Here is a 22,069-nt window from a genome sequence, read left to right on the forward strand (position 1 = left end):
AGCTCTGTTTAACATCGCAAACCCACGTAAAAAAGATTAATGGTATTGTTAGATTTCTTTAATAAAAGTCCATGCTCTCTGGAAATATTTCAGTTTCAAAATCACACCCATAAAGAGCGTTCATAATTTACGCGTTTTGAGAACGTTGCCACGTAGGACTAGATTATAATATTTTAAAATCAGCTTTCTAAATTTAGTGTATTTTTACAGGCTTGAAATATATTTCATTTTTTGCGTAATTTTGAGGGAATTTACATTGCCTCCGAAGAAAAGTACATAGCACACAGGAATTTTCTCCCCTCCCAAGTTCTCCTCGACTGCGGATGGCTGCAGCACCGTCAATCACAAAGACTGGTCTCAGGGTCACATTTCAGAAAGCGTTCTGGAGAAATATATTTTCAAAGTTATGCCTGAAGTGCCCATTAAAAAGCTAGAACGTTTGATTATTGCAGAAGACGGTTTAATCTATGAACCAACAAATGAAAAGGACACAACCCACCTCCGACAGGTCCCTCTCGCCGTTGCCTGTACAAGCAAAGCAGAGAGCACGACGCGGCAGGGGAAGAAAACCCTCGATGTGCTGCCTGAACAGGTGAACAAGCACAGCTGCTGCGATGAGGCAGCGTGGGGGAAAGGGAACATGCTGCCCTGTGAAGTATTTTTTATTATTTCGGATTTGAAACAAGGTGATTTAACATTCTGAAGGGAAGTGCCGTTTTAGCTCAGTGAGCAGCAGAAACATATGAAATTGTTTGGTATTCTTTTTCTTGGAAAGGTAATGAAGACTTCTGTCCGTTGACCAGAAAGTTTTGTTTCAACTCCTCGCAAATTCTTCTTTAAATTTCACCTAAGCACGCAGAAGTCTTCTTTAAGGTTTAGTAGATGGCCAATATAATACTACACGTGATTCAAAATTATCTCTGTTAAACTAGCCCCCTAAGCTTTCAGTTTAGAGAAATCATTCATACTTAAAAAAAATTAAACTATCAACTAGGATTGGTGAAAAAATATTTAAATGATATATTTAGCTTATGCCCTGTGAGCCTTAGATGAGAAGTGTTCACAGGTAAAAAGTAATGACTATCAGTGGCTAGAGAAAATTTTCCGGACATATAAAGTTTACCGTTTCCATTCTCATGATTTGCATTAGACCATAATGGCAACATGAACAGTAAGGATTTTGTTAACTCAGTTCCCCCAGCCAAATAAAACATTCCCTCATGCTTCGTTATCTAGGAATTAAATTTTTAAAAAAAGTTACAGCTATTTATGTATGTCAGTACATTAAATCTTACGGAGAGAAGCAATTTACAGAAGAAGGTTTCATCTTTTTATTGAAGAAACACTTGGTAGCCACAAGCATGTATGCACTGCACATGTATATACCAGCCAGCTAAACCCCCAAAATACGAAGCACAGTTTGAATTATTTTGTCATTAACAGCTAAGTTATGTTTTCTATTACCCCTCGGAGGAAGGTCTCCAAGGCTAGTTTTACTCATGAATCCACAGTAAAAATTTTGTCATTCGAGAACAAACGGTAAATTTGTCTAGAGCCACATCTAAAGCTCATCAGCTGTATGGATTTCAGAACTACAATATTAACCTTTCCTCAGTCTTAATGATACTTTAAATTGCCTAACGATACGTAATATTCTAACATAGGAAAGTTTGCATTATAGGAAAGACTTGCTGCTAGAAAAAGGGACATCTACACGGGTAAGTACACTACCGTTCACAAAAGGGAATGTTCCCAAAACATCTGAAATAACTCACTTCATGAAAAAGAAATAGAGAGCGAATGTTGAGAATTGTCATTAAAAAATACACACATACGCACACACACATATATATACATACCACATACATATACAGTGAAAAAGATCATTTTAGCTAAGCACAAATTACTTCAGATGTAGAAAGATAAGCAATACCCCATTAGGCGATGAGATTCACTTGCTTGGTCAAGGTACAACTGAAGTTGTACCTAGTCAGATGACAAAGCTATTGAAATGTTTAAATTAAGATTTTTTCATTTAAATTCCTACTGCTGACTCTGTTCCAGACTTCTAATTTAGTTCTACTTTTATATTCCCATTGGGCTTTGCAGTACTAGTTTTGTTCCTAGGATAGCACAGTTTTGAAAAAGAATTCTGGGTATATTCTGCAACAAACATCTAAAACATGTCTGTCTCAAAGGTTTTACCGAGTTTTTTTTTTTTTTTTTTTTTTTTTAAAAAAAAGATACTTAGTCCATAGGAATGAGGGAAATCCACAAATAGATGTAAGATTATTCTTTTCTTTTGCAACCCAGTTTGTTTTGATGCATTGCCGATATTTTGGACATTTGGACTGCCTACTTGTTCTGTAACCTAAAATGCCGGTCTTTACCCGATCAGTACTTCAAATTAAGTTGTCCCCATATGCTCTAATTTTCTGATAGAAACTGAACACAAAAAAGTGAACCTGACAGATCTACTTGGGATGAAATTAAATGCAGAAAAAGAGCATTGCGTCTTTATATATAGATACTTGCTTAGTATTAAAATTTCTGGAATTTGATAGATCACTTCTGCAAAAGCCCTTGGAAAAAAATATCCTTCTACAGAATGATAGAGAGCTGCACACACAGAAATGCTTTCAAAACACAAGCATTTAATTTTTTTTAGTGTTAAGCGAGATGTAAATATGTATGTTAGCAACAAAGTGCTTAAAAGCATACTGAAAACATATTCCATACACAGTTAGCAATAGAAGTCTGTACAAAAGTAATAAAGTTACACATTATAAAAAATACTCCGTAACTATAATTTAAAAGAGGGAAAAAAGACAAGGGAATTGATTTCTCAGTTCATATAATTTATTGCAATTAGCACACAGTTTAAAAATTCACCAACACACCAATAGTACAAAACTAAACAGCATTATAAGTTATTCCCCCCTCAGGAAAATAAAACATACTATGATTGTCAAAGCTAGATGTCAGTCTAAGTTTTAGAACAAAAGAAGAATGTGGAAACTAATAAAAGGGAAAAAAGCAATCACTCACAAGGACCACAAAAAAATCCAAGAGAAAGTCCATTTTTCTCAGACACTGATTGTCTTCTCTAAATTAATAAAAGAATGTATTTTTAAAACCTAGAAACTATTCAAGTAACTAAAGATAACGCTCCAAGGCCATTTTCACAGCTTTTTTTTTGTTTTGTTTTAAATGCCATTACAGCCAAATTAACACACATTTGACCAAATATTTCCAAAACAGTCCAGCAATACACAATGGAGTTTTCCATTCAGTATCTTAAGCACAAAAATAGGCTATGTTTACAGTAGTTAAGGCGATCAAATTTTAAACAAAAGCAGAAAAAAAAAGGAAAAACAGCAAACGTTTTCCATGCTACTCCCATAGACCTTATTTGTAAGTGCAAGACAGGAAAACAAACACTGTGCAAAATGCTTTTGACCTGTGTGTTGGTCATTAAAACCACACGTCAGGCTGCAGTCTCTGCTGCTTGGATACACATAGTCCTCTACCCTCCCCCCGTCCCCCGTGTCAATCAAGGCTTTCCAGTCCTTTCAGCCTGGGGCTTTTTCAGTCCATAGAATCTTTTCAAGGGGGGAAAAAAGAATGACCTATTGTTGATTTGTGCAGCAGGAATCCTAAAAATGCTCATCTGGGTAAATGTATGCACCTAAAGTTTGAGCTGGCATGGGGTTTGTGCAATTAGAAGGTTTTCTTTTAATAAATGCACACTGCACATGCAAATCTTTAAGCCTGTTTGTAAACATTCATATTTTCCTTGTTACGTAGCTAAATTATCAACTCGTAGCTTAAGTTTTCTCAACTTAAAAGACAGTGGGAAAGTAAATTTAAATTATATAAAATAAAAACAGTGCATTTATGTTCTTCGTAACACCAGTATTTTCAATGGTGTTTTTCCTAAGGAAATTAAATAATTTTAAACTCACTCATTAAAGTTATACAATGCAAACAAAGACAAAAATATACTGAAACTCATGCATTTCTGTAGCGTTAATATTTACTTTTCAAGACTCAACTAAGAGCATCAACACAACCTGCCAAGTTCTTTGATACCTCCCCCCGGCCCATGTAATCAATTACAGTATACAATAACAGTAATTCACATTTTTAAACACACAGTTCATCACTGCTGAAGCTGCAATATCCTTTTTCATCCCAAGCAAACCTTCACATAAGACAGAGTCCCAGTGATCCCAGTGTACTTTCAGGGTTTTTGTTTTATGTTTTTGTTTTGTTTTGTTTTTTCCAGTGGGAACTGTCAGAAATCCAGAAGTTGCCATAATAAGTTTTAAGTCAACCACTTGTTTAAAAATAGATAATCCAGCATTTCAGAAATTTTCCATTTGGGTCTAAAAGCATTCAGGTTTCCAACAGCTAGAAAGGACTCATGCAATTTTAGAAATGTAAAGGAACTGATAAAATTGGGAGAGGATTTCTACATTCAGACTTTAAAGCGGAAAAAAACTAGAGCTTTAAATAATGCAGTGTTTTGGGGAGAATAAAGCCATGTCAAAATTTTCAAATTTGAGATTCTTTGAAAGTAAAGTATTCACTGGCTTATATTCCAAAAAGGGGGAAATATGCTCCGTAGTTTATTACTTTGTTGTATTACCTCTAAACTTCATTTTTCTCAGAGTGCTAAATTAGTGAAATATTCATGCTGCCTTAAAGTGCAAAAACAAGCTAATAGCCAAACTTTCAGTTCAAGGAAACAAGATTGCTTTTAGACTGTACCACAACTATATAGATTTATATATATATTATTTATATATATAAAAATTTTATTTCCAAAGTTCTTGTGAGCTATCTTCTAAGGTCCAGTCTCTGACAGTAGGTAAGCTCAGTGCTTCGCTTTTGACAGACAATGAGTTCACCAACTCACAGTGAAACTTCCGAATGTGTCTGTAAAGGTCTCCGGACTGCGTGAACCTACGTTCACACCACTTACAAGCATGTGGCTTCTCCCGTGTGTGAACCACTGCATGGCGGCTCAGGTTGTGGGAGTACTGGAAGCTCTTCCCACACTGGGTGCAAGTGTAGGGCTTTTCACCTGAATGAGTCCTCTCATGACGTTTCAAGGTGTACATGCAAGAAAAAGTCTTACCACACAACGAGCAGGTTGGGACATTGACATCGGTAGCAGGCTTGCTGCGGATCCCGTCCTGCTCTCGAAAGTGCGTGCTTAAATGGATCTGCAGAATGTGGGGACTGGGAAAGACTTTGTTGCAGAGAGGACACATAAAAATTTGGCCAGCAGGGCTAAGTATGTTGGACACGTAAGGGAGCAAACTGCTGTCCATGTTTCCTTCCACCTGGACTCTCTCATTCTCTGGAGTTATCATTTCATCATCACTTGCCTTGTCCTCTCTATCTAGCTCCCTCAAGACCGAATCTTCCCTCATAGGAGCCAGATGGGCCGGCTCGTACTGTACCCTGTTATTAGTGCTCACACTTTCTTTCACAGTGCTATGTTCCATATCATAGTCATTAGTGCCAACATCACTCTCATCACAGGAAGCCTCTTTCTCCACCTTCACCTGAACCAGGCTGCTTCTAAGCATGTCCTGCGAAGAGAAATAAGAACTGTTCAGATTTTCAACTCCTGAAAGGCTGGACTTGACAGACAGGTCCAGCACGCAGTCAACATCTGCTGAATCCCTCACGGAGGTGACAGACCTCTGGGACAAAGACTCTGTTGAGCTGCAGGGGCTGGCTACTGTTTTTCCAGCTGCTGTTGCGTGTGTCTCTGCCTCTCCGCCAGTCTGGGGAATGCCTGCTGAGTCTGAGGGCAATCTCATCCACATGTTCCCAGGCTCAGCCGCCAAGTCTCTTTTGCTAGGCAGGATGTTCAATTTTTCATCTTCTCCTTCATCTTCATCACTGGGTAAATCTCCTGGCATGTGGCTGCTGCCATCGGAGAGGCTCTCCACTTTGTCTGAACAACTTGAGGCATCTTCCTCCTTTTTTGTACTGTCTGCCTCCGTGGTTGCTTTCTCTTTCAGCTTCTTTTTGCAGACTTTGACAATGTCATACATGTGGAGATAACTGGCAGCTGCTAGCACGTCTTCAATGGGCAAGTCTTTGAACTGGAGTTTTCCTTCGTACATGAATTCAAGCAGGAGAGCGAAAGCTGGGGCTGTAACAATGTCGCTGTTCAGATGAACAATGTCCCTTTTGTCCAGCTGGTCCTTGTAAAAGAGGTGGAAATACATGCTGCATGAAGCCAGTACAGCTCTGTGCGCTCGGAACTGGGCATCTCCTACCAGAACAGTGCAATCACAAAGAAAACCCTGATGTCTCTGCTCACTCAGACACTGTAGCAAATGTCTACTGTGGTCAGGAAACTCCATACTGTCTTCATAACCTATAAGCAACAAGATTTTTAAAAATTAAATGTAGGTCAAAATAAGGGAATGGACAAATCCAAATTATTCCATTCTAAAACCCAAGTATTTATACTGACAGAATTCTAATACAGCCACTATGCAAAGATTATTTAACATGTATGTACAACGGCAACTCTTTCCCTGACCAACCCCTGAAGTTATGCCTTCCATTTAGTGGTAAATAGGCTGCTCTAATAAGCGCTCAGTAACATTTGTAATTCTTTTAAAGTATCACTGTTGTTCATTAAATCTGTTCAATAGTTATTTTTTCAGGCAACTTCCTCCAGATTGTGTCTCTAGGAAGGCAGAACAAAAATTAAAAAAAAAATCGTTAAACGCCACAAGTTTGCGTGATACTCATCACAGAGGGAAAAAAAAATCAGATCATTCACATTCTTTTTAAAGTGAAATTGTATTAATAGGAGAGTTTAGTACATGAAGACGTATTAAAATACCAAAATCTGAATGTCTAACCTTCATAAAGAACATAAATAGACACAGAGAAATAATTTTGATCAAGACCGATAGCAAAATGAGGGTTTTCAGAAATTTAGTTCATGCTGTTTTCTGCTTCTATTAAACACAATTTTAGATCTGAAATCTTCTCCATACTGTACAACAGAATAGAAACATTTTTACTAACACACAGAATTTACAAAAGAAAACTAATGACTAAAATGCCAACAAACACCGCTTTCCCCAATGCAGAAGGACAGAGATTTCCCTCCCCTCCCACATCATTTAGAGTTTGCAGTACCAAACTTAAAAAAAATAAATAAATAAATAGAAAAAGTGATTCAACATGACTGTGTGTGCATGGGTGCGTATTTAAAGAGTATCCCGAGTACTGTTCTTACCCAAGTATTTTCCTATTCTCCTTCCTTGGTGAAAAAAACTTCGAAGTAGAGAAGTCAAAACTCAAACAGGAAACAAAATCTCTTAAAAACCTCTCTGATCTATTCTTTCATGATTGATAGCAATGTTCCCCAAATCATCTAAACAGATTGTGGATCTCTAGCTTGGCAGATATTATTGAAAAATACTCATCCCTTACAAGCCAAGATGAACTAAAACTTACAACACAACCCCTACTATATTCTGTAAAATACCATTGCTGGAGTAAAGCATGAAGATTTACAATACAATCACTTTAAGTGCCCCACAGCCAACATCAATCCTAATCCTTAAGAGGGCTAAAAATAAAGATTGGAGGGCAGCTCACAAGGTAGCTGTGATCAAATTAGGAGGCTGAAAGGACAGAGAGGGACGAAGAAGGAAGCTTATAAACATCTGATCCAGCTGACTGTGGCCATATGGCAGCTGCTGCCCAGATAAAGAGATTAAGAATAGAGGAGTGCGATTACAGCTGTCTGGCCAATTCAGGCAGCTCAAATCTACAAGTTCTAAATTAGTCGCAAATACAAAAACTCCTTCAAATAATTACTGTTATGCTGAAATAAAAGATTTCAAATACTACATGTGAGGAAAAAAAAAGAGGAAACCAGTCAATCTATTCTCCTGGGTACAAAAGTTTTTTAAACACATAACTGATTTCTATCTTTCAGAAACACTACAGCTGTATGCTGCTATCGTTCTGGGCTGCTGGATATTTAACCATGAAGTTTAATGAAAGACTTCACAACAAACACATTTTAGTTAGAATGACTCTTTTTTAAAAAAAATACAGTTTTGTATATTTCCTTAAAGTCCCCTTGAAGTCATTTTAAAGATGCAATACAACAATATAAACCAGAGCTATCATTAGGCTTGCCCCTAAATACCTTTCAGTTTTGGTCTCAGAAATTAAGAATGAACTTGCTCTCTCCATGTTGTAAAATAAGAAATTCTCACAATACGCATTGAAGTTAATTCTGACAATGTGCATAAGAACTGATACTCTCAAACTATACCCCAAACCTTTTGACTAAGTCTACTTACCTATTTAATACTCAATTTCATATATTACCTCTAAACTTGGTTACAAAAGTAATGTGATTTTTTCTGAAATTCAATAAACAATACACCAAAACAGAAATATGCTGTATCTAATCTATTGCTACTCCTACCTTTAGTACACATAAACCTGATTAAGTCCTTTCCTCTGAGTCTTGCTGGCTCCAGGTCTGTTAGATCGGTGGAAAAAAAGCAGACTAGGAGAGACAGATGCAAAGTGGAGATGATGTTAGAGAGGAATGAGATACCTTCTCCACACACAGATCTGCACACACTAACTCCCTGTCTGTGTGTTAGAATAAAAGGCTGAGGGATGGCAGGCTGTCAGCTGCTCTGACATCATGTTCAGATGGAAATGCTACCTCCAGCTGTGCTCCTTTTAATGCCATATGCTACTCCTCTACACTCCTGCCACCAGCTTTTTCTTAGGAGAACTTTTCTCTTCTGTTAGTATAAACAAAATACTTCAAAGTCTCTTTTTTTCAAACTTTCTAACAGGAAAAAAAAAAGAAAATCCTAAACATATGGGGCTCTACTGTATTTGCAGCATAGCAACACTTCTGCTTTAAGTTGGAGGACTGCTTTATATATTGACAGCATACTCAAGCCACAGGGTTATCCAAGAAATCCATTCCGATTCATTTTTATTGAGCCCAGAGGTTCGTTAAAAAAAAAAAAAAAACTATTTACTCAACTTAGAGCCAACCACTTCAATGTCAGTCCTCTAGATTTCAACGTTTATACGACATAAATGCTACAAAGCCTTTGAAGTATGTTTTACCAAAAAAAAAAAAAAAAAAAAAAAAAAGCTGTTAATGTTGCTGCAGTGTTGTTTTAAATGCTTAGTCTCTACTCATAAATCACTTTTCCTACGCAGTTGCTTGGACTGCCATTTATTTTACTATCCTGACACACAAACACTAAAGCTGGACCTCTGTTTAGCAAATTCTTACAGCCTTATTTTTCTCGTGACGGCCAAGCGGAATTAAAGGGAGCGGGGACAGCGCACCGCTGAGCCCGGCGCCGCGGGTACCTGCGAGCGCGACCTGCCTCCCGGGCCGGGGGCGAGAACGGCCTCCCGCCCCGGGCCGGCCCCGTCCCCCCCGCCCCGGGGACACCGCCGCCTCGGGGACCGCCAGCAAGTTGTGAAGTTCACCTCCGTGTTTCGGGAAGGGCGGCGGACGGCCCCGCGGCCGAGCCCGGCCGCCCCGGCGCTGCCCGCCCCGCGCCGACATCTGCCGCCGCCAAGCGCCTCCCGCCCGCGCCCCCCCGCCGCCGCCGCCGCCGCCGCCCGGCAGGGGACGCGCCGCCGGGCCCCCCCTCAGCGCCCAGCAAGTTCCCGGCGGGCCCGGCCCGCCGCCCCGGCGCTCCGCATCGCCGCCGCCGGCTACAACTTCGCGCCGGGGCTGCCGCCGCCTCCCGCCGCGCCGCGCGGAGGCCGGGGCCGGCGGCACCGCTGCCCGCGCCGCGCCGCGCCGCGCCGTGCCGTGCCGTGCCGCGCCGGGGCGGCGGCAGCCCCGCGGGGAGGAAGCGGCTGCCCGGCGCGCAGGAAAAGCCGCCTCGGGTCACCGCGGCGACAAAAGGAAAAGTAACCCGGGACCCGCCGGTGCCGCCCGCCCGGGAAGCGCCGCTCCCGCCCCGCTCCGCGGCGGCTGCGCCCGCCAACTCCGCCCGCCCCGCGGAGCCGCCCCGGCCCCGGCCCCGGCGCGGCCCGCGGCCGTGGGGATGGGGCAGCGGCACTCACACTCCGCAGCGACCCGAAGTCCCCGCGCCGCCGCCGCCAGCCGCCTCCTCTTCACTCACTTGCCGCTCCGGGATCGTGCCTCGCCCCCCTCCCCCCTCCCCGCCCCCCCGGGCCCGCTGGCCGCCGCCCCCCCCCCGTCCTCCCTCCCGGCCGGCAGCTGAGGAGCGAGCGGGGCAGCGGGCGGCGCGACTCGGGCCCCGCGCTCAGCGGCTCCCCATGGCACCCAACGGCCGGCGGCGCGCGGAGCCCGGGCCGGGCGGCCGGGCGCGGGGGGAGGGGCGCGGGCCGGGGCCGGGCGGGGGCGGGGCGGGGGCGCCCGGCGCACGCAGCACAGGCGCGCGCGCGCGGCGGCGGCGGCGGCGGCGGCACAGACGGGCCCGGGCTGCGGCAGCCAGATGTTCGCCCCCTCCCCTCTCCCCGCTTCGGACTCCGCTCCCTGACTGACAGCCCGGCCCGCCCCCTTCGCCTCCGCCGCCAACCGGAGCGGCGCGCCGCCGCTGACTGACAGCCCCAGCCGCTCGCTGAATGGAGGAGGGCGTCCAGGGAAAGCTGTCAGCCGCCGCCAATCAGGCCGAGAGGCGACCGGGGGGCGTGACCCAGAGGGGAGCCAAGGCGGAAGGAGGCGGGGCCCCGCCGAGCCCGGGGAGGGGCGGGGCCGTGGGGGGGCGGCCGGCCGGGAGGGGGCGGGGCCTGGCCGGTGGGGCGCGCGGGCTGCGGCCTCGCGCGGGCTGCCGCGGGGCGCGGTGCATGGCGGGACGGCGGCGGGGTGATGGCGGGGCGGCCGAAGGGCGGCCGAAGCGCGGCCTCGTCGTGCTCCCGGCGCGGCCCGGAGCCGCCTGGGCGCTGTCGGGTGGCGGGGGAGGTGAAGGCAGCCGGCCCTCCCTCACAGGGGCCAAGGCGTGTGCGCTGATACGGGAGCCGGCCGGTTGCAAGTGACGGTCTTGGTGGTGTTCCTGACTGGTGTTGGGCGCCCTTCGGGGCTGTTCATGCTGATCGCATCATTGCGCTTTTTCCTTGCAATAATAAAGCCTTATCCTGCCTCGTTTTCCAGACACATCCATGAGAAGCTTGTCTAGAGTTGCTGATGGCCCAGTTAGGGCTGACCGCAGGTCTCTGAGGTGGCAGGTAGGGCCATCTGTTGGGTGTTGCAGTGTTATCTTAGAGTCTGTCAGGATGGCGTGTGCCAAATGTGCGTGTCTCAGCTCACCTCTTTTTGAAAGGTTACCATGTGCTGGGCTAGTTTTCACCTCGAGTGTTGCATTTCTGTGCAAAATCTTTATGCTTTCTGTTGTGGCAAGCAGGTTAAGGAAAGCAGTGCTAGAAGTTTGGCATTACACATGGTTTATGACTACTCAGGCCTGCTTCTGCGCAGGAGTAGTAGGAATGGTGCCTGAGACGAAAAGTGCTTCCTTAGACCTTGCAATAGGTCATTAGCTTTGGAGAATACCATGGCTTAATGGTGGCTGGAATATGGGATCAAAGGCAGCAGAGACCAGGTTTGCACAGCTAAGGTCTTTGACAAGATTGTTACGTTTACCCAGGCAGACTGGAAACCACTGGAACCTCCTGTAATGACGGCAACAGGTTGCTGTATGCATTCAGCATGGACCTTCATTATCTTGCAAATATATGGCACGTATACAATATTTGTGTCTTTCAGTTTGTTCCTAGGAAAAGTCTCGTATGAGGAGATGGGTATTTCCCTATCTCCCCCTCAATTTCAGGGAAACATTTAATGTAAGCAAGTATTTTGATAAAAAGAAGGATCACCAACAGAGATTCAGGCTCTAAAGAGGAATAACTCGTTTATGTATTCATATCCAAAATTGATTGACTAGATATAAAAGTTGAAGGCAAGTATTTAGTCTCCTTCAGTAATAGAAAACCGTCATAAAGAAACATACTGAACCCTAGCTGTGCCTAATTTATTTGACAGCACTGCTATGTATATAACACAGCAGCTAGCACCTAGGTGTCCATATGCTGCAAGCGTTACAAACATATATATAGTATATATACAAAAGAATACACTTTTCTCTGTCCTTTGGTTAACTGATTGCTCATGCAGACTCAGTTTGGGGCTTTTTTATTAACTTCATAGTGTTTCAGTCCATCTTAGATACTGATATGATTCTGTATTTATGTTTTTTCCTATTCTTAGCATGTTCAATATTCTATTACACCTGGAACCTGATTTTTTTTTGTCCTTGTCTTTAAGACACAACAGCAAAGATGCTGACTAAATGTTTTCCTGATTGTCTCCTGAGTGCTAATAATCACTTTATCTGAGGAAAAATCAGTACTCCACTCCATGCTGTCTGTCATTTCTTGAACATCTTTCCTGTATCTTCTAAGCTTCTTTCTCTTTAAATTATAAAAACAAATGTTAAAAGTATTTTAATAGCAGATACAGTTGAAAATAGTTTTACAGCCTTTACACATTTAAAACATTCAAATAACTTCTGCAATTATGTATATTTGACCTATCAGTAAATATGTTGGAGACAATTACATTAACCTTGTTGTCCTAGATTTGTGAGTTGTATCCTGGTTCTTCCTTCCTAGTATAAGCTATGTCACCAACTGCTAAGGGTGTGTTATTGAGACCTTATTTTATGAATACTTATTTATACAAGTGCAGCTTTACTGAGGGAGGCAGCTTGGTCATTCTAGTGATACAGAATTCTGGGAAGAATAAGGCTGCTTAATGTGAAACAGCTTCAAAAACTTTGATAAAGTGGACATTCAGCAAATGAAGTTTACCGGATCCTTACGGAGTTTTTCAGCATCCAGAACTTTCAAATAATTTTAAAGTAAGATTTCATGGGACGTTGGTATGTATGCATTCAGTTCACTTATTTGCACCTCCTCATAGGTATGAGCGCTTGCTTACCTCTTTACATTTTAAGATGTATTGAGGAAAACCTTAATGTCGCTCACCTAGTATTTGCTGTGTTGGCTAGTAAATAAATCAGGTTGTATTCTCTTCCCCATTCTATCACTTGTCTATATGACCCTAGGCAAATCACTTAGTCACTCTTTGTCCTTTTTGCCTATTCAGACTGCTAAGTCTAAGCCTAGGCTATGAGTTATTTCTTACATTATAGTAATAATTTTTACAATTTCCAAATAAGAGATGGGGTGAAACAGAAAAAAAGTGAGTATAGGTAACACTTTAACATTAAAAATCTTTTTGGCAGCAAGTCAAACTTGATTCATTTAAACCTGAACTGTTGACATCTGTCTGCGTTTTTTTTATGGGAAAGGAGCTCTAATTTTAAAAGAGTATTTAGAGCATTTTAAAGACTTAGCATTGTTTTAAATATGGAAATAAGATGATAGAAAAGTGAATAAAGAAAAACTTCTACACTGGGAAAACTCATAAATACCCTGTAGTCTAGTTGATCTTCTATTAAAAATATATATATAAAATGGGTGTTTCATCGGAAGGGATTGTGAAGCCTTGTTGTAAAGGGACATAAACATCTGGCAATACACCTGGTCTCTACACATATTTATAAATCACCTCAGGCATCCCAAGGTACCACAGAGAACACACACAAAAATTGAGCTAAGAACATTCATAAGCCAAGGAAAATAAAAATGGTCTCAATTTAGTGTGGAAAAAAATGAATCTCATTTACTGCATAAACACAGTTTGGGAAGACATCATGCAATTTTGCACTTCTTGCACCTTTGCACCTGCTGACTCTCATTTATATCCTCCAGGCAACATGCAAGCCTGAAGGCCTTTGGCTCATAACCAACGCTGACATTGCAATGTGGTGCTGCGGGAGTGCCTGCAGCTCTGGTAGAGGTTCTGCTCCAGATCTTTTCTGCTCGCATCTGCACTTCTGATAGAACTTCTAGGTTTTGTAGCCTTTTTTCAAAAAGCTTATATGGTTCAGTCTCCTGATACTGTTCAAAATAATAAAAGATGGAGATAAGGTCATCTTCAAGAGATTGATTAATATGTAGCAAGTTGCAGTGCAGATGCCAGCTTTGCCTCTGAGCCTTGAAGTGTATGTATTGCATTCATTTCTGTAGCTTGAATTGCTCTATATGTTCTTGGATACCTTTCTTAAGGAGAGTCCAGCAGAAGTGTGTGATGTGACCAAAGTCAAAGCTGACTGCATGAAGTTACACAAGTCCAAAACCACACATATATATGTTAACATCTTACAGTTATACTGCTGCAAGTTATACTGCTGCAAATTTGGCCCCTAATATTTCCTTCTTGTCCCTCCTATAACAGTTTCTTATGTTTTCTTCAAATTGTCAAGCAGTGCTATACTAATTACCATTCATTCTGTCCACTTTGTTTTCGGTGGAAAAAACAAATCAACAGTGGAAGCCACTTATTTGTAGCCGTATGTTCTGGGTTTATGTTCTGTATAGTTTATTTTGGATGAGTTACCATCACCTATATGCATTACTGCTGTTTTGATTGATAAGACAATAGAAAGTGGGTCCCCTCTTGGTGGATTAAGAACTCTCCCAGAATGCTTTGACTGATAGGATTGGAGGTACAGCAGCAAATATCTTCAGGGTTATGTATCCCAGAGAAGTGAAAATCAAGACTTGTGATTATGGCAGTCTTGACTTTTTTTTTTTAAGTTGAAGTGAAACTTAATTAATGGCAGTCTGGTTTTCAGAAAAAAAGTTAAATAGTTTCTGGAGCTGTCATCACACTTGAGGTTCAAGTGATGTCAGTATGCAACTGACTTTTCTCTCTGGGGAACCAGTTCTGGGGGAGTGCCAAGATAATATAATACAGCCTTTGCATGAATTGGCTAAATGTGCATCTTATTGTGCCAGAGTCTGACTGGATCAGTAATTCTTATCAGCCCTAGTTATGCTGGATAAGCCATCAGGATATGCTCAGCTAAGAGCTTTTCTTAGCACGTCAGCCAAAAACGTTTCTCTCCTTTCAGATTCTATCATGTAGAGAAAAAGGAGCACCATGTGCTGAAGTTTTCTATTTGATGGCTACCAAGATTCATCCTGCAAGTTGAGGACAGGCACCACTGATACGCTTTCTGTGGGTCCAGCTGTCTTTTGCTGGAGCATAGATTTGTATAGCTTTAAGCTATGGCTGCTGCTTCACGTCGGTAAAACTGCTGAGTTCACTGACCTCTTTCTTATATCCTGAGACAGTTTCAAGGCTCTTAATAAAAATTTGCTCATAAACAATGGAACTGGCCTTATGGGTGAAGACTTAAACTGGAGTTCATTTAAATTTGTTTGTTGAGCATTAATAATATGCACATCATCACTGGAACTAGAGTATAAATGTTTCCTCTCAAAAGATGTCTTGTTTTGGATACAAATTAATCAGTTTTGAATATTTAGCATAGGAACACCTGGCTGCTTAAGTCCAGTCTCCCAGAACTTTGGGCCACAACAGAACAGATGTGTAGTCCAGGACAGACCCACCCCACGCTCCAGTTCACAAGAACACGGACGTATTTCCCCAAATGTATAACAAATGTGAGACCTGAAGTTCAAAAAGACCAGAGAAGCAAATCGTAATGCACCAAAGGAGAAGAGCCCTGGCATCCTGGCGAGGCACAGAATTTATTAGGTGAAAGTGCCCAGAGGATGTCTTCTTCCACAAAACCATTTGCAGTTCCTATTGAGATTGCATACTGCCTGCTATGTACTGCAATGAGTTTGGTTATTAGAAAGTTTAAAAGTGGAGATCATTTTGATTAGTATCATGGCTGAACACAAAGTTCTGTAGGATTGCATTGTTCAAAAATAATCAACAGTCCAACTTAGTTTTACAAAAGGAAGGAATTTCTGCTTGCTTAGTTTTTCCCTCTTTATACGTTGTATGTGGGTGTACACATCCATGCTCGTCTGGGGTTTTTTTTGTGCCCTTTCTAAAAGGGCATGCTGTAGAAACAAGTAAGTAATGGGTACTATATTATTATTTCACTATATTTAAAGCAGACCTGAAAAATACAATATTTAACCAAAACCCAATTAAATTGTCTCATGCTTTTCTGTAATGTCTTTCCTATCCTTACAGATTACAAAGACATTTATGCCTAAACAGAAGCTGTCTTCTTCCAATCAGCCTGCTCTTTCGGCTCAGTTCATTCACTAAATCATTTAATCACCCAAGGCCATATGTTACCATCTTGTGTAAAACGGGTGGAAGAGAAAAAAAAATATGTAAAAATCTCTGCACAAGAGTGGGTGTCAGAATCCAGCATAGCTCCCACTAGGAAGTACAAAATATAAAATGTTATCACCAGTGAATGTGACTACTAAAAGAAAGCTAGACAGACAAAAGGAAGAAACAAGACATAGCAAAGGTGAAGGAGACAATCTCGGAAACTCAATTCAGTGCAGAAAAGTTACGAGGTAAATGTAATATATTACTCCATATGCTAATACTCTCAACAAGATATCCTGCCTTTAACACAGTTGTTATGTGCTGCTGTAATTAGCTTGAAAGTATATTTGCTTGTGCTTACTGTACACTCCAATTTTTTTCCTTTCATGAATAAGCTCCTGTCCCTTTCTTGATTCTTTCTTGGCTCTTCTTTTTTTCCCTCTTCACGTACTGCTGTGAGTTGCACACCTTTTAAGCTTGTTACACGTTTTGTCCTATATATTTGTATTTGAATTTGTGTGCTTCTGCTACTCTGCTTTAGCTGCTGTTCTCTGTCCTGATTACTTTGCATGTTTTTCTCTCTTGGGGTGCCACAGACCTTAGGGAAACACATGGCTCCAAGAAAATCATGGGATATTTTCTCCTAATAGGGAACAAGGTGGCTTCAGAGAAATTAGAAGTGGAAAACTGATTATTTTTAAAAGCAAGAGGATTTTCCAGTTTTATGAAAGGGATCCATAATCCATCTTTTCTGCGTAATGTCAGGAAGCTATTTCGTGTTTTCTTGACGGTGAGTTTGTGATTCTGTTGAAGTTAGAGAGTAGAGAGCAGATCTCATCCCTACAGACAGCAGCTCTCCTAGTCCAAGCTGACTGAGGGGCCAGACTGAGAAGCTGCTGGCATCTCCCTCCACTCAGGTGGACTCCAAAGACAGAGGCATAACGGTACTGACTTGAAAAAAATGCTCCTCTAAAACTGCACATGCCAGTTTATCCTAAGACTATGAAAGCATAAAAGATTATATTTTCATTTGCATGGTTTGCTGGTTTTTATTTGGCAGCTACAATAACAACAGGCTACACTGAGCCCATAAAATAAAGTGAGAACAGCAGCTCATTTTTGTGGCAGAATGTAATGGCTATGGCTAAAGGGCTTACATAATTCATCTTAAACCCTTATGCCTGTATTTATTGATGTTTAAATGAAAATTAAACTCTTAGAGCCATAAGGAGACTTCTGGTATCTGAAACAGGATTTTAATTTTGATATTTTTATCTTAGACTACTCCTGAAAGCTCCAGTCCTTAACACTTAGAGTATGGGAAGCATTCAGTTACGAAGCACTCCACCTCGCCCCAGCTGTGTCTCCCCTCCCTCCTCCGCTTCGCAGGGTAACCGCAAAAGCCCTCGGAGAATGATAAAAAGCTGATAAAGGGACCGACTGGCCGTACCTGGGAGTCCAACCTGGTTCAGAAGCAGAGTGTTTGCAGCTGTAAGCTATGTTTCCCTGATAAGAGGATGGTCACTTAGGAGACCTACAAGAGGGTATTTACCACTCTGACAATAATGAAAAGCTGAAGTAAAACTGAGGCATTTGATATCTTTGAGAGCAGCTTATTGTGAGAACAGTATCACTGTCAGTATGGTCCCTAACATGTTACTAGACAAGTAATTCAGCTAACTGTGCTGTTAGAGAAGAGAAAGGATTTTTGTTTCCCATGGGCTTTTAGAAGGTTATTTAGAAGGTTTATTTCTGAGATTATTTCAGCGACGTATCATTTTCTTCATCTATTTCTCTGCAAGATACAGCAGACTCAGGAAGTGAATTGCTGTTTAGGGAAGTGTCCTGCCTCCAAGCTGACTTACATAGTAGGACATATGGCATAAGTTATATTTGGACAGATGTGAACAAGTAGTCAGTAGCTTTGATAAGATTCTTTATTTAAACTAACTTGCACAATGTCACTGTTCTACTGTCTCTCTTTCTCTCCTTCCTCAATCTCATTTTCTACTGTTTTAGAATATTTTAAATATTTACATTTATCTAGTCTGTAAAGCTTTAAATGCATTTAAGAGCATTTAGTCATGACAACAATATCTGATTTGTTTTACATTATGATTGGCAAATATCTGCTTTTGGTGATAAAGCAAGGACAGATGATAAATTGTATGAGTTGCAAACCTCTAGTGATTATCGGTTTGAGACAGCCAAGTTCAGTGCCTGTCATTTCCATCAATTTGTATAATTTGGCCTCTGATACGTCTATCTTGCTGGTGTGAAGTTGAGGCACAAAATAGTTCTATATCTCCCATGGATAATGCAGAAACCACAGAAAAAAAAAAAAAAAAGAAAAGAAAGGGGGAGGGATAGAATGAATTTCAAGAGAGAACTTCATTCACTTCCTGGTCTGAAATAGGATCATCCGTATCTATATAGGTCCTGACAAACGCTTACCCAGTTTGTTCTTGAAAATCTCCACTGAAGGAAAGTCCACAGTCCTTCTTGGCAGTCTGTGCCCTATCTTAACTATCCTTTTAAAGAATAAGATTTTCCTGGTGTCTGCACCAAATCCTGCCTGTTCATTACATCTTGCCGTACTCAGAGTAGCTATGCAGAAGAGTTTACTTCTTCCTTACACCATACCTTATGCATGTGAGGTCAGCTATCATAGCTCATTCAATTTGGTGTTCTTTAGGTTAAACAACCCTACATGATCCTTGTAGGTCATGCTTCTCAGATTTTACTTCATTGTTTTAATCTTCTAAATTCTGGCTGGCTGGTCCACATCCTTCCCTTACTTTGAATCCTATATTTACACAGCTGATTATTCCTACCTAAGCAGAGACTTTTGCTTTCGTCCTATTTGCTATGCACCCAGCCTTTTCAGATCATTTTCCAATCTGTCAGAACCGTTTTGAATTACAATCTTTTCATCCAATGTGCTTGCAGCTCATTCCAAGCTGGTGTCATCTGCAAATTTAAGAGTTGTACTTTTGATCCATCTATCCATATTGTTAATGAAAAAATGAATCAAATCTAGGTAGGACAAGACACCTGCAGAACTGGACTCAATATATCCCTTTGGTTTGGCAGTGAATCTTTGATACTGATTCTGTGTGTATGGCTTTCTACCCAGGCCTGCAACCGTGAGTTAGTTTCATCTTAGCCAGATGAAACTTAGCCTTAACCAGGTTACAGGTTCCCTAGTAACCTGGTAAAATCATCAGGTAAGATAATGTGAACAGCCTGGCTGAATGCAAGATATGGTATCTATTACCATTCCCCCTCCCCACGAGGCCTCTTAACCTGTCTCAGAAAGCAGTTAGATTTTCTTAACATGGTTTATTTGTGGTAAGTCACTGTGGACCATTGTTCATCTCTCTGTTGTATTCTAGGTTTTCTTAAAATGTTTGATTGTTTGTTCTAATATTTTTTTGAGGAATGAAGCTTGATAACCGGCTTTTAATTCTGTCTCCCACTTTTTATCCTCTTTTAAGGATAGAGCACTCTCTTTGTCCTTCGTGAGTTCTCAAAAATAACTGCCACTGATTATGAGGTTTCTTCAGCCAGTTCTTTAATAGCCCAATGCTGGAGAGTAAGGACAAAACAGATTATGAAATAATTACATACTGTGGTAATGAGCACCTTTAAAATGACTTAATGGAGACCGTCTGGTAGTGTAAAGGACTGCTCACAATACAGAATTTCATTCCAGCACACCACTTTCTCACCAACCTCAATGGAGTCTGCTCCCTGGTATTTACTTCTAAACCACAATCCCTCAAAATTAAACTTTTATAACATGTTATAATTCTCAAAAGATAGTGTGGGTGAAGAAATACATTCCTCAAGGCTTGAAAACAGATGTAAGTGGATATTTGGCATAAAACTTAACAAAAAAGAAAAGCCGTGGTAATATATTAACTGCCACAAAGATGAGTTTTAACTGCCAGTGGTGATTCAGCATTGAAGTTGATAACTTTGCCTAATGATCACCTCTTTGGTATGTACATTTGCTGCATAAGCATATGTGCCATTTTAATTTCCAGCACAAATTTTTAATGGTTAGAAGCTAATTAAAACATACAGTGGCATTTCGAATCGATACAGTGTATGGACTGCTGCAAATTCTCTCATCAGGCATGCTGCCCTCAGGAAGCAACATTAACTTCAACAGCAAAATGCTGCTATAAGCTCATTAATCATCACATTCAGATACAGTCTTGGTGACAGTGGCAGGAGCTCTAAGTGCTTCTAGTGATGAAGATCAGATATAATCGTTAGATATGTAAAGTGTTGTGCAACCGTTAACTATTACAGCCAACTGTCCTTGCATTTGGTATTTATCATCCCTGTTCTTCAGATTAAAAAGCAGAGACAGAGCATGAGGTGGATTTCCCCAAAGCTAAGCAATAAATAAGTGTCAGGCTACTATTAGGACTCAGCACCATGGCTTACTAACTCTGAAGTTCCCTTCTTATTTCCTTGGAGCAAAGAGAAAAATTCCCTGAACCCCCACCAACCTGGGAATGCATAGGGAAGAAAAAATGTAAAGGAGAGCACCAGAAATAGGAAAAGATGGGGGATGAGGGTGGAAAGAAGAGTTAAGGAGAAAGAAAAGGAGGATGAGGAAAAAAAATGAAAGGAGTCAGAGAGAAAACTAAGGTTAGAAGAAATTAGGGAGTAAAGAGAAGGAAGCTGAAAGACATCTATTTAGATACATTTATGTATATAAATGTAGTCTTTACTGCCTATGGGAAGCTTTGAGTGCAGCTTTTCAGCTTCCTCTTTTAGTACGAGGTGGTTACTGAAACCGAAAACATAAGCTTTTGCAGTCCCTAGCCCCCATCTCCCACATCAAATCAGTCTTAGTGAGAGAGTTGGGGCTCATCAAGACAAAGCAGGAAAGGTCTCACAGACCCCTCCATCTTCATCTTCCTCATGGCCCAATTTAGCATTGTGCCCTCTGAAGCAAAGGTTCACAGACTCTTTTGCACTAAAGCCTGCTAAGCCGAGGCAGTTCTGCTGTCCTTGCAGCAGTAAACAACTCTTTTCACCATTTGTGAGCTGCTTCCAAGGCATGCAGTTGGCCCTTGTAGTTGCTGTGGTTGATTTTAGGGAGCACCTACATAGTCCCTATGAGTGGGGATGAGCAGTCAAGTTGGGGATATGGTATTGCTTTTTGACTACCCTGCTTTTTCTAATCTATAGGGCCACACTGCCTTCCTGCACGAGAGCTTTGAGTCTGACTGCTTTGAGCACTGCATGAGCTAGTGTGTACATTCAGCTTGTTCTGGGTGCACTGTGGTGTGATTGTGGGCCTATCTTCATAAAAGCTGGAGACAGCATACAAAAGCATCAGTGACTGATGAGGACTGAAAAATTGCCAGAGAAGAGAGAAGTTTCCAGACTAAATTAAATGCTGTAGTAACTCAGGCTGCACATATGACACTATTGCTGCCTCACAGACCAAGAGCTCAACTTCCCTCCAGTTATCTGGGAGGAAGTATCTGCATAATCCCCACAATGCTAAAACTTCTACACAGCAGCTGTTGGCATTATTTCATCCATGCCAACATCTTCATCTTTATCCTGTATAGATCCATTGGTCCCACTTCCCTCCGTCCCTCCCTCCCACCCTCCCAGTGGAGTTGACTTTCATGCCAGGCAATGAGCTTTGCACCTTGTACTCTTACCTACAGAGCCAGGCAGCTTCTAAGAGCACCTGCCAGGTTTTCCTTCCTTGTGGTGACAGGGCCCTGTTTTTCTCCATTTGTTTTTTTGGCAATTTTGGCAGGGAACTAGATGAAAGAAATATCTAGC

The 22,069-nt window shown here is 41.8% G+C and overlaps 1 protein-coding gene across 5 annotated transcripts; it reads right to left on the bottom strand.

Moving 5' to 3' along the window:
- Positions 1-2,837: 2,837 nt before the first annotated feature.
- ZBTB18 (zinc finger and BTB domain containing 18) lies at positions 2,838-10,235 on the bottom strand. 5 transcript variants are annotated; one of them, XM_062572121.1, is made up of 3 exons: positions 10,123-10,235; positions 8,492-8,575; positions 2,838-6,403 (listed from the first exon to the last, which is right to left on the bottom strand). In XM_062572121.1, the coding sequence occupies exons 2-3, from the start codon at positions 8,502-8,504 to the stop codon at positions 4,821-4,823; spliced, it is 1,596 nt and encodes a 531-aa protein (XP_062428105.1). In that variant the 5' UTR covers positions 8,505-8,575; positions 10,123-10,235; the 3' UTR covers positions 2,838-4,820. The 5 variants fall into 5 exon arrangements, with proteins under 5 accessions (XP_062428105.1, XP_062428106.1, XP_062428107.1 ...); XM_062572122.1 differs by lacking the exon at positions 10,123-10,235 and adding an exon at positions 9,535-9,595; XM_062572123.1 differs by lacking the exon at positions 10,123-10,235 and adding an exon at positions 9,412-9,525.
- Positions 10,236-22,069: the final 11,834 nt, after the last annotated feature.

This window comes from Rhea pennata, chromosome 3 (genome assembly GCF_028389875.1).
Source record: "Rhea pennata isolate bPtePen1 chromosome 3, bPtePen1.pri, whole genome shotgun sequence".
Lineage (NCBI taxonomy): Eukaryota > Metazoa > Chordata > Aves > Rheiformes > Rheidae > Rhea > Rhea pennata.